The sequence below is a fragment of the Blennius ocellaris genome, assembly GCF_963422515.1.
Source record: "Blennius ocellaris genome assembly, chromosome: 2".
Classification (NCBI taxonomy): domain Eukaryota; kingdom Metazoa; phylum Chordata; class Actinopteri; order Blenniiformes; family Blenniidae; genus Blennius; species Blennius ocellaris.
The window spans coordinates 4800741-4812979 of record NC_137651.1 but is presented as its reverse complement, the minus strand read 5'-3'; the positions used below and the strand labels follow the sequence as shown (position 1 = coordinate 4812979).

The 12239-nt window shown below is 43.6% G+C and overlaps 1 protein-coding gene across 1 annotated transcript; it reads right to left on the bottom strand.

The window, feature by feature from the left end:
- Window positions 1-744: 744 nt before the first annotated feature.
- Window positions 745-11806, bottom strand: prdm10 (PR domain containing 10). The gene is made up of 22 exons (XM_080512672.1): window positions 11674-11806; window positions 10902-11063; window positions 10666-10725; window positions 10466-10570; window positions 10030-10204; window positions 9558-9799; window positions 9204-9404; window positions 7860-7932; window positions 7641-7758; window positions 7440-7560; window positions 6976-7248; window positions 6341-6685; window positions 5629-5784; window positions 5376-5555; window positions 5184-5294; window positions 4137-4337; window positions 3916-4059; window positions 2891-3061; window positions 2123-2260; window positions 1626-1845; window positions 1441-1538; window positions 745-1270 (listed from the first exon to the last, which is right to left on the bottom strand). Exons 1-22 carry the CDS (start codon window positions 11743-11745, stop codon window positions 1082-1084), a joined length of 3555 nt encoding a protein of 1184 aa, XP_080368798.1. The 5' UTR covers window positions 11746-11806; the 3' UTR covers window positions 745-1081.
- Between the last annotated feature and the right edge of the window lie 433 nt (window positions 11807-12239).

The window sequence follows — 12239 nt, the reverse complement described above, 5'->3', positions numbered from 1 at the left end:
AGAATTTAAGAGTAAAATAACTCATTGTGAGTTTTGGGAAACAATCCAGTCTGTCAATAACACTGCTCCAGACCAAGAAAAGGAACTGAATGGAGATATATATATATATATATATATATATAAACTCTATTAGCCATAATATGAAAGCATTCAACCAACAGTGCTGAGGAATGGCAATGAACAAGAACACAAACCGTTCTTCGATATTTTGTTTGTTTTTAAATATTCTTTATTTACAAATACTGTTTTTCTAAAAATCCCTGTGATATTACAAATATGTAAAATGAGTATTTCAATGTAAGGTGGATTAAACCTTGTGTCACTAGTAACTGGTATTATGATGCAAACTAATATTGAATTGAGTTTCCTTTGCTTATGTAGTTCATACATAAAGAAACTGAGGTTTCTTTTTTTTTTCAGCCATCAGATCAAAATACACCATTTACATGAAGTATTACAACTGAGCTTTGGTGCATCCTGCCTCCTTCGGCAGTCCATAAAATGACCCTGCAGCTTGTCTGAAGTCCACGTGGACAACTGAGGTTGTCACAGGTTAAAAAAGACAAGTAAAAGTTTTCTTGCAATTAAGTTTGGGGGGGGGAGCATGGAAAGTGCATTATTTCAAGGACAACTTGAGAGTGTCACCACTCCCAGAAACTTCACTGACTACAAAGTGAATGTGAGACAGATGTGTGTTTAAATCACAAGAAAAGCAATTTCAACTCAAGGAGATCAGAAACAGAATTCAATGAAAATATTTATATGCAGCGTGTGTGAGATTAAAATGTCTTTTTTACTTCGGTCGACTCATTTTCTCACAAAGATCTCTGAGCTCATTCAACACTAACACTTTACAGACACATAAAACTGTGCTGGTCCATTTAATCTCTGTACACACACACTCACACAAACACACACACACACACACATCCAAAACCGTGACTGTTACTTCATAGCTGATGTGCAACATAAGCTGCTGAGGATCGACATGCAGGATCAGTCCGCCAGTCGGCAATGGGTGTAAAAATGAGATGAAAAGAAAAAAAAAAAAGAAAGAAAGAAAACATGATCGCAGTTCATTTCAGGGTTTTGTGATGTGGACTTGGCTGGCGCCGCTGCCGTTGGTGGTCGTGGTGATGATGTACTGAGTGGTGGCCTGCTGGTTGGTCGGCTGCTGCTCCAGATGTTCAGTGTGGGTCTGGGTCGTGTTCTGAGGAACAGCCTGTTTGGTCTCCAGCTCAGTCTGACCTTCCGAGATAACGTAGTGTGTCTACAGAGAGGAACACACGTTCAATTACACGATGGGATTTTTGCTTCTTTTTTTTTATTTTTAACCTCCTGAATACTGAGAAAGCAAATTGCATCAATACAATGAACTATTAAAGATGCAACCAAAGCCATTCAGGCCTTTCGAACTGGTAACAACTACTATTGACGTACCGTTTTCACCTGGTTGCTGTTGACGCCGGATGTGGGCGTGCTCGCCTCAGCTATCACGTATTGTGCATGAGGTAGAGCCATCATCTGGATCTCAGATGCTGGAACGAGAAGAAGTTCAAGTATGAAGCCGGCCTGGCGCTCGGAGCAAAGAGCTGCCGATCAAAACGGTAGAGTGTTGGACTCACAGTAGCCTCGGTAGTTCCAGTTTCCAGGTATGTAAGCATGTTGCACGGTCCCCTGTTGCTGCTGCTGCTGCTGTTGTTGCTGCTGCTGCTGCTGCTGCTGCTGCTGTGTGCTGCCAGCCTGGAGGGTGTGGCTCTGAGCTAAAGTGACGGGGGTCAGCTGGGCCGGGCTCAGCTCCTGGCTCGTCTGCTGGGAGGTCGGACTTAAAGGCTGACCAGCAACCTGAACCAGGGAGAAGTGACGGCCATTAGAGATGGTTTATTGATGATGATGATCAGAACACAGAAAGAAATTGACTTTAAAACTAAACACTGGACTTTAGGGCCCAATGAAGAATGATATTTGATAAAGACTTAATTGTGCAAACATGTAATCAGGAAAGAGAATATCGATTATTTTGAATGGTTGCTGAGCATTCGCTCCATGTTAGTACGGATCACGATCGACACTTCAGTGTCAGTGGGAGCTCATTCCCGATGTGTTCTAAACTCCCCGCTACCTGGGACGCTGCCTGTCCGTTGCCCGAGGGCTCGGCCACCTGGATGTGCTGCACCTGGATGGAGTGCTGGCTGTAACCGTGAGGGTCGTGCAGCTGGCTCACGTCCACAGTCGGATGCTGGGAATGTGGAGAGGAAGCCTGTGGAGCACGGAGAGAAGAACTATCAGGATCTAAAGCTCGTCGACAGAGATGGAAATCAGAGGTGGGCTAACTCAGAGGAGCAAGGTAAAGAGTCTGTACATGTATCAATAGTGGCTGAATGAAAGAGATAGAAATAGAAGCTTAACATGGAGTTTTATATTTTATTTAGTTTTGGATTATCACACAAATATGACCCAATAAATACATTGGTAACAAGTACTATTGATTATGACTTGTATACATAAGTGAGCTACTTATCATCTCCCTCTGTCCAGTGCTTAAAATGTTGCCTAGACAGTTGGATTATTTTATTTAGTTTTGTTATTATGTTGTTGACTGCCTGTATCATGAATGCACACTGGGAAGCTACAAATAAATTGGTCCTCGTGGGATAAATAATGTTGTCCGAACCAAACTTATCCACGCTGACAAACGGCGTGTTACAAAATTTATGAAACTGGTAAGAAGGCAAGAAAAAAAGTGCTAAATTGCAGGTTTGAACCATAACCAGTCACAAAATTATACTTATATGGGAATCAAAGGTATGTGCTGCTTTCTTCAGGACTCTCCCTTTTATACATCGATGCTTGTAAAGTCGAATGTTGCTGTGAGAAGAAGTGGGCTTACCGGAGCCACCTGCACCACCTGCAGCTGGATGTGCTGAGGCTGGGAGAGGCTGCCCCCTGCCTGAGACACGGGGATATACTGGATCCTCTGGTAGTCGCCCTGTGCCGTCCGGTAGTCTGAGGTCAGCGTCTGGGAAAGCTCCGTCATGGCCTGGGTCAGCAGATCTGTGGTCTGGAAAGAAAAAAAAGAAAAAAATCACAGGTTTGACCAACATATAAGATCTGATGTATTTAAGTTGAACTTTGATCAGTGAAAAGATTATGTACATTATATGACTGCAGCCAGAGTGTTTAATGCATATAACAATATTTCAGAAAACGTGCATATTTCCACATTGACCAAACAATCTTAACTGGTTTACTGTTCTTTTATTGACTCCGTTTCATCTTTTTGCTTGATGGCATGGTTCGGTCAGACTGCTGTTGTGACCTGATCACTGCCACAGTCTTGTCCAGCCTCCCTGTGCTCTAAACAGGTACAGACGCTGACTTCATTTATTCTTAATCATGACTCCCATCTTCTCCCAGGTGAATTTCAGCTTCTTCCTTCTGGACGGAGGTTTTTAGCCCCAAGGTGAAGGACAAAGCGTTTGTTCCCGTTGACGTCACTGAGCTCAATAAGAAGTAGTGACGGTGTACTTTATTTTTGTTCTTTTTATTTATGATCCCATTTCTTAGCTCAATTTATTATAGTGACTTTTACATTTTGCATCTTATCCTGTTTGTTATGCCAGAGATTGCTTTTATTTCCCTTAGGTGTTTGATTGTGTTTTGCTTTTATCTATCTTGATCTTATTCATTTTATCTTTTTCATTTATCCAAGTTGCTTTATTGGTGAATGGGGGAGCTTTCAGTACTATATTGTCTTGTCACTCGATCAGGTTCAATGTGTGTTTTGTAATGGAATGCCGATTGCAATCAATTTCTTCTGCAAAACAAATCGACGCACAGATACCAATAAAGCAACCTTGAACCATCATCCTGAATGTTGAATTCTGTTTGAGCTCAAAATAAATCCTTTCTTACCACCACTGCTTCGGCCGTGGATCCATCTGCACTGATGACTGCAGGAGCCCCACTGATCACGGCCGTCGTCAGCGGAGTCTGGATGGTGTTGGCCAGCTGAGCGAACTCGGGATGCTTTTTTCTGATGTGCTGCACCATCTTCGTCTGCAAGTATACAGGGAGTACTCAGCTGCTGCGCTCACTCCCAGTGTGGACAAACGGTGTCTTTACCCCATACTGACCTTACTGCTGTACTGCTTGGCACAGTGTGGGCAGCAGACCGGTGCGGTGGCGATGGTACCAGTCAGCTGGGTGTGTGTGCTCAACATCGGATCCGGTTCTCCTGGAGCAGCTGGACGTAACTTCCGAATGCTGGGAGGCAATTCTGCTCCGGGGTGGTTTTTCAGGATGTGAGCTTTCCTCTTACTGGCACTTTTATACACCTTCAAACAAATCATTGTATAAAAAAATTAAAAATAAATCAAACCAGCTGCACGTAATTGACATTTGGCTAATCCCCCCCCCCCATCTCGTGGTTACTGTTGCTAACTCGGATAAGGTGTCACAGCTGACAGTGTTAAGACCACACCGCATCGGGCGCTATGATGTCCTTTCTTTTTTAACTCACAAGTTAGTGAAGAAAGACGTTTCACTTTACTGATAAACACCGACACAGCTTCACATGCTTCACTGCAGATTGTAGTCAAAACATGTCAGCAAGGTAAAACATATTTCACTACTTTGTTGGTTAAATGTGAAAAGATGCAAAGTTAAAATGGCAAAATTAACATAATTTAACTTTTAAAGTTCGCTTGAATTTATTTGTTTGAGGAGTCTTCGGCAAGGTCGGCACTGTTATTGCATCTTAAATTAATTAAATAGTGTCACAATTCTAACTTTTTTCGCTGAGAATGTCCGAGTCGGCTTTTCCGGGCAGTTGGTACTGGAATGCTATTGGTTCTATTCCATTTGGGGGCGGGGCTTTAGCCAGAGCTCAATTAGGCACCTGTTGGACTCGGGTGGGTTTAGTGTGAAAGCAATGCGAAGCCTTCGAAGGTCCCCGTTGCAATGAACCACTCATTATAGACGGCTCCCTTAGTGCCTAATAAATAAGACGAAGAGAAACTTCACCAAACACACGTCTAACGCAAACTTAATGCTTTGGTGTGGCGTTTTGGCCAAAGGAGCAAAAGCTCTGAATGCAAACCGCATTAACAACAATGTATTAATTGTACATTTTTGTCTTCACTAACTGTAAACTCTAAAACACATTTAGAAAGAAATCAGACCTTGTCACAATACTGGCAGTAGTAGTCTCTGTTGGGTTTGATGATTGGCAGCGTGAGCTCCGGCACGTCATCGATACGCATCTCCGGATGCCGCTTGGACAAATGATTGACCTGCAAGCAGTAAAATAAACGGTCAGAAAGTTGGAATTCAGGGTTCAATCAAGCAACTGGTGGCACTGAGACGCATCTCACCAGCATTCCTCTGCGCCTGAATCCCATCATGCACAGTCTGCATTTGAACATGAAGCTCTCAAAGTCGGTGGTGGGCGCCTTCAGTTTGAGCGTCTTGTTGCGGTGGATTCGATCGGCTTTCTTGGCCTCTCTGTCTGGATTATGCATCCGCTGCATGTGCTCCCGCAGCTTATCTTTCCTCTTAATGTCAGAGTGAAAAATAAGTCTTTCGCACGCAAACTATATTGTATACTTGATCATTTTGTTCTCTTACCTTGAATTGCTTTCCACATGTTGAGCACAGGAAGTCTTTGCGGTCCGAGTGACGCAGCATGTGCAGCCGCAGCTTGTCCGGTCTGCAGAAGGCCTTTTCACAGTCTGGGCACTGGAAAATCTTCTCCGAGTGGAAACAGCGTATATGCTTCTTCACCTGAGGAAGGCAACAGTTTGACATGGGTCCATGCACCGTTTACAGTCGACTTCCTGACAAGAACTGAGGCTGTGGACACGACAATCGGACACTGTTTGAGACAGTTCTGTAGATTTACATTGATCAAGTTCGGTTTTGTGATTCAGCACAATTTAGAATAAACAACGCAAGATGGGAACGAGCGCTACCGGGCTTGCACACACTCCCACTTCTGTTCAGTCTGGAGTAAACTGTGAGTCATGATGTGAGAAATGATGCAATAAAGCACAGAAATAAGAACAACATGCCATTCATGTGCAGCACCTTGTGTTACAAAAATCGTATGAAGAGTGCTTCATAAATAAAGTTTGATTTCATTTCATTAAAATGATCTAAAACATGACATTGATGAGGGATGAGGGATTATGTCAGTGACAGCAGCAACGTCTTCATACAAGACAAAAGTAACAAGCTCAATGGAACTTCAGTAGATGTAACTGTGTTATTACTTTATAATAACGGTGGCATTACACAAACATTTAGCGACACATTATTTCAACCACTGCTCATTACTCACCTGGATGAAGTCTGTAAACGTCTTCTTGCAGGAGGGACAAGTAAAGAGGCCGTCCACGGCGTGCACGCCGACGTGGTCTTTGAGCAGGTCCAGCCTTTCGAAGGTGTCTGTGCACAAAAGACAAGAGTAGGAGCGGCTCTCCGTGTGCACCAGCAGGTGGTCCTCCAGGGCCGAGTCGCTCATGAAGCTCTTGCTGCAGATGTGGCAGGAGAAGGCGTAGGCGTCCCGGCCGTGCACCCGCAGGTGCTGATCCAGTTTGTCTTTGTCCCGAAAAGCTTTGCCACAGTGCGAGCACTTAAAGGGACGGAAACTCTTCCTGATGAAAAGATGCTGCAGCGCTGCATTCTTGGGGGGGAGAGAGAGAGAGAGAGAAATATATTTTCTGAAAGTGGCAGGAGAGAAAAGCAATGATGTGTGCAGGAGGATCAATAATGTCAGATGCTACAAAGTTAAAAAGAAGAAAAAAAAAACATGTAAAAATGAGAGTTCACTCATCCTCAAGGTCTCGCCTACCTGTGCATCCATCTGAGCGAAGCCCGCAGTGAAGAAAAGAGACATGGTTGTAAACTAAGCTGCACCACAATCGCGCCAAACTAAACTAAACCCAGAGGGGGTCAGACACCCTGCAGCCTCACCCGTATCCTCTTGGCACGCCGCATGTCCTGCGTCGTCAGGTGGGTGTCTGATTGGCTGCCCTGCGCCGGGTCCTCCTTCAGCGGGACGGGCAGCTCCGTAGTGCTGGCGGGAGGCGTGACCGACTCTGGGTCGGGTTCCCCAGCAGGAGGCTCCAGCTGACTCTCCGCCTCGGGGCCAGCCTCCACCTCCGGCTCCATCTCCACCACCTTCAGCCCGTTGAGAGCGCCCTCTTCTGGCTCCTCCAGCGGCTTCTCTGTTAACTCCAGCATTTCCTTTTTGCACAATAACATTTTGGAGAATTAGTCTAATTTTTACAATTTCGGTGTGGACTCATTGATCAGTTAAAGTTTCACAAATTGAGCATTCTGTAAATTCACTGAATTTAATGGAAAACCTCATAATCCCCAATGTCAGTTATTCGTCATCCATTAAACAACAAAACATGCTTTAATGTGCCCCTTACTGATGTCTTCTCCCCACTGCTGTCTCCTGGTGGCTCCAAACGTATGAATTTTGGCGGCCGTCCTGGCCTTCTGCCTGTTCCAAATCTCTTTCTACCTCTTCCTCGCCCCCGGCCTCTGGATCTAAGAGAGACGAGTCATACTTAACAGATCATATATGCACTGACGCGGCGGTAAACACGTGTACAGTTAATGGCTATTACCTGCTGGCGGAGTTAATCTTGTCGTCGTGCATGTTGAGATGCTGCTGCAGCTGCTCGGAGCTCACGAAGCGACGGTTACATTCATAACAAGGCCAGTTCTTCTCCTGCTCCCTGAGTACTGGAGCGACAGGAGAATGTGAGAACGAAGGAACACTGAAACGCACATCGTTAACATCAAACGGAGGCACGAGACGACAGCATCAGGAGACGTCGGCTCACCTTTTCTTTCTTCTTCTGTAACATTGTGGATTTTCTGATTTACAAACTCTGCATACGAAGCCGCGTACCAAACCTGAGAGAGATTTGAGGTGAAGTTGCTGGAGGCTTAAAGATTGAAAGGATAATGTGAAATCTCCCACCAACTCACAAGCTAAATTGACACTTGCTGAGCTTAAGAGAAACATCTCACTAGAAAACATGTTCTTACAGAATCGAGGCTTGTGGGGCCTTTCTGTGTGGAGTTTTCATGTTCTCCCTATGCATGCACCGTTACTTTGATTTTCCTCCCACAAGCCAAAAACATGTATTTGAGATTTATTTGTCGAGAAGTCTAACTTTCTCGTAAGTGTGAATGTGACTGTGTGAGTATCTCTGTATGTGTACAGGGATGGGTGGATGTTTTGAAGGGTGTTTACCTTGCTGGCTTAGTATTGTTTATATAATTATCTGGGAAACCAGAGTATTTATGAAATAATTCATTCAAATGTAGTGTCCCTTCTTTATGGACTATGCAGGAGGTAAATGAGTCCACATGATGGAAGGAATACATTTGTATAAATCAACCTTTTCGTAACTGAAAGCTACTTTAAAAGTATTGAGTAAAGGGTGAATTTCTCCAAACTAACTGAATAATTAAGATTTTCAAACTGGAGTTGTAGAATATTCTTTGCAGGTTACTCATAAAGAGTGTTTTCTATTCCTCTTAAAAATCCTGCATTTTTATTACTTGTTATCAATGAAAGGACATCAAGAAGGGTTGCAACCTTTTTAAAAAAAAAAGACCATTATTGGGCCTTCATGTACGTTTCACTCACAGGCTTGTGTTTAAAATGGGAAAAAGAAAAAAGAAAATCCATGTCACTTGTTTCTGTGTCGCATTGCAATATGTCTGATTTGTGATTTGAAACTTTTCCCTGCATTTCCAGGATGAATCGTGTGTTTTGTACTTCTCCTACACTTTGCCGCCCCCCTTCATAGTTTATTTTCCTTGTATCTCATCCTACTGTATATTTTGTTCCCCTTAGAACTAGTTGTACTTTATTATAGTTTATTTTTATCTTATTTTTAGTCCTATTGATAGTCATTGTATATAGGATACCTCTATTCTTACCTAACTGTGCACATTCCTTGTCTTTCCTTTCCTCTTGAGTGTCCTTAAGAGCTGAATGTTACGAGTAAATGTCTCCATTGTGAGATAAATAAGAGCCTATCTTATCTTATCTTATCTTATCTTTTCTGATATTCTTAATACTTTAAATGAATAAACGTTAAATCACGCTGGATGGGTGGAAGAGACTCTGCAGTTGATTGGAGCGGTTGCTGTAATGCACAGAGAGCGCTGACCTTGAGCTCCTGCTTGGGCTGGATGTTCTTGATGGTTGTGTAAAATATCTCTGAGCCGTACTGATAGGCCACCAGGTTCTGCTCCAGGTGGTTCTGAGCAGGCCTCACAAACATCATCCAGTTGCAGCTCTCCTCGTCAGAAAGGTCCAACCACAGGTCATCAGACTTCTCTCCATCCTTCTCCGCATCCAACATGCACAACTGGAACATCAGAAAAAAAACAAAAAAAAACCTGAAACACCTGCAAGACAGCTGCTGCTACACACATGAGCAAAAACTCCTCAATTTTCAATGCATTTCCCAATCAAATATTGTCAACCACAGAAAACCTATTACTGCGGGATGCGGACTTACTTTTAGGTGGATGTAGTGCTCCTGTAGCTCACTCTGTGGAATCAGAGGTCCCTCCACAGGACCGAACTGTGTGCGTTTTGGAATGCGTCTCTTGGAAAACACGCCTCCCAGGAAGCGATCGATGTAGAGGACGAGAGGAAGACTCGCCCGGGCTTTGGACACCACGGGCCGGTTGGGAATGGGATGCAGCGGGCCGTGTTTCAGACAGAGTGACGAATTTGCACTGTTACACTCCTCGCACCCTGAGAGGCAGAGAAGTTCACCAACCGGGACAGTCATGTATGCTGTGGCTTTCTTCGTGGAACTGCTCTTGGTATAACACTTTTCCATAACAAGTAGTACCGTACATAAAAAGTGACTGCTTAGCAACTGTGGAGACAATTTTCCATTCACTGCAACATTCAAATTCAATTATTCGTTCTAGTTGTTTTCCATCATCTTAAGCTGGTTGACAAGCGTCTACTTCACTCACAGAGGTTGTGAGGGTTGAACGATTGAGGCTGACGAGGCTCCCAGTCATCCATCTCAGAGTCTTCGTCCTCTTCCTCATCAGAGTCTTCTGTGGAGTCGGTGGCCCCGAGAGGGCTGGAGGGAGGCTCTGCCATGTCGGCCATCGAGGCGAGCGAGTTGGACACCGACAGCTGCTCCTGCAAGTGCAACAGTTTGATATAGTCAATGTTTTCATCATTGCAAATGATGTGACATGACATGAATGGAATAAATGCATGAATACGTTTTGGGGGGAAAATGGCATCAACCAACAATTTTAAAACCATCATCAATTGCAGAACTTTTGTTTGTTTACATTTTCTTCTGCAGCATGTCAAGATGTGTGTGCAAACAGATGCATTACATGGTTGGAGATATTATTAATGGCCACAGACAAACACAAACTGTGACATTGTCACCTGAGAAACTGGCTCCAGGATCGCTTGCGGGGCGTCTGCAACATTACTGAGGACATGTAGATTGGCGGCATTCATGTTCTGCCCACTGGGAAGCAGAACTGTAACCTAAAGTAAGAGTTGGTTACTTTATGGTTCCATAAGGGGAAAAAAACAAAACATCATAATAAGATGAGCATTGGCATCATTCCTGGTAAACCTACCTGCTGAGTTGTTCCATCCTGCTGAATGTAAGCTACTTGAGGCTGATCAGCAAACACAGTCTGGAGAAGGAATTGTAAACAATGATGTGAATGTGTGTACTTATTAATAATGTCAAAGGCAGGGTTACAAGAATGACACAAGCTTCGTGTCCTGAAGGACATTCATATTCAGATCAAGGTGTGTTTTTCAGACTTACAAATAAATGCCAGCGAAGAATTACCCCCTTCCCGCTTACCTGAGAGCCATCTGCAGGGTGTATGTAGACCAGTGTGTGCTCTGCAGACTCGACTGAGGTATAGGAGTTGCCATCTGCTGTATAAACCACCTGCTGCTGCGCCCTGTCCGCCTGATCTCCACTGTACACAATCTGGGCCACAGCGCCACCTTCAAAGTGCACCTGCAACACATGGGGACACATGTTCTATTTATCACCTTTCACATACTACAATTTAACTCCAAGTGTTTGCAGTGATCGATGAAAAAACATTAAAAGGAAACCTACTGGTATACAAACACTGCTGCACAAATGTATAGAACTGTGCATGGACATGCAAATATAGAGCAACAGAATTAAATGTGGAGAAGGGTGTAAGTTTTAAACAGTTGTGTAAGACAATAAGTGGGGCGTAAAACAGTAATCAATGCTTAGTAATGGATATGTGACAAATGTTTAAATCAAATATTAAAGACAAAAGATCGAAAAGTAAAAGTATACATATAAAAAAGTACAAATATTTGTGTTTGGTAGATTATTTCTTTGTTTTAACTTTGCCTCTTGGCCACTAGATCATTTGAATACTACCTTTGTACAAAAAATAATGCATTTGTGGCATGATTAAAAACCCACAATACAAACAGCCAGATACCCAATAAGGAGTTCTTCAGTGAAGAAAACACATGACTTTCTCAGAAACACAAACTCCAACTCCAACTGTGTGTCTGCAAAAGGCCGAACTTTGGCAGGAGTCTCATCCAGCGGGTTAGACAGGAGTTGAATGATGGCAGACCTGTGTGGTGTTGTTTGAATCGTTGTTCACACTCTGACTCCACACAGCTGATGGTTCCTGCTTGGTCTCCATGGCAGCACGGTGCCAGCCTCTTCACTGATCACTTCCCACCTGAGACAAGCCAGGGACGCAGACTGCAATGGACAGACATAAATATGATTGATGAGCCTGTAATGACAAGTCAACATGGTGATGATATGTATTACTGGTGCCAAATACAAATGAGTGGACATAGATTTTGTAATTAATGAGAAGTCAGAAGAGGGTGGATATAAATGTTAGATCATGGAGGGAATACATTTTTTTTTTTTTTATAGAGGATGTGGATATGACTGGGGGAATTTATAAATGGGTCCCTGAACTCTTCCACCTTTACCAATGCTGGATTGTAATTATAGGACGAGACTATGCAGTGGAAGCACAATGAGGGACTGCAGCGCCCTTCTCTGAGCTGACAACACTAACGCCAGTCTGAAGATGAGATTTTCGGGATTTCCACACACAGGATTGCTCAGCTGTCAGGACATACACTCCAAAATAAACCAGCATGTGTCTTCGGTGCAACA

Bases quoted from the DNA above. Each gene is read 5' to 3' on its own strand.
- prdm10 (XM_080512672.1), bottom strand. From the start codon at position 11,745: ATGGAGACCAAGCAGGAACCATCAGCTGTGTGGAGTCAGAGTGTGAAC. The intron at 7,561-7,640 runs GTAATAGCCATT...CGTCTCTCTTAG, and splicing joins AAGATTAACTCCGCCAGCAG to ATCCAGAGGCCGGGGGCGAG. The intron at 1,271-1,440 runs GTACGTCAATAG...TCCTCTCTGTAG, and splicing joins ACAGCAACCAGGTGAAAACG to ACACACTACGTTATCTCGGA.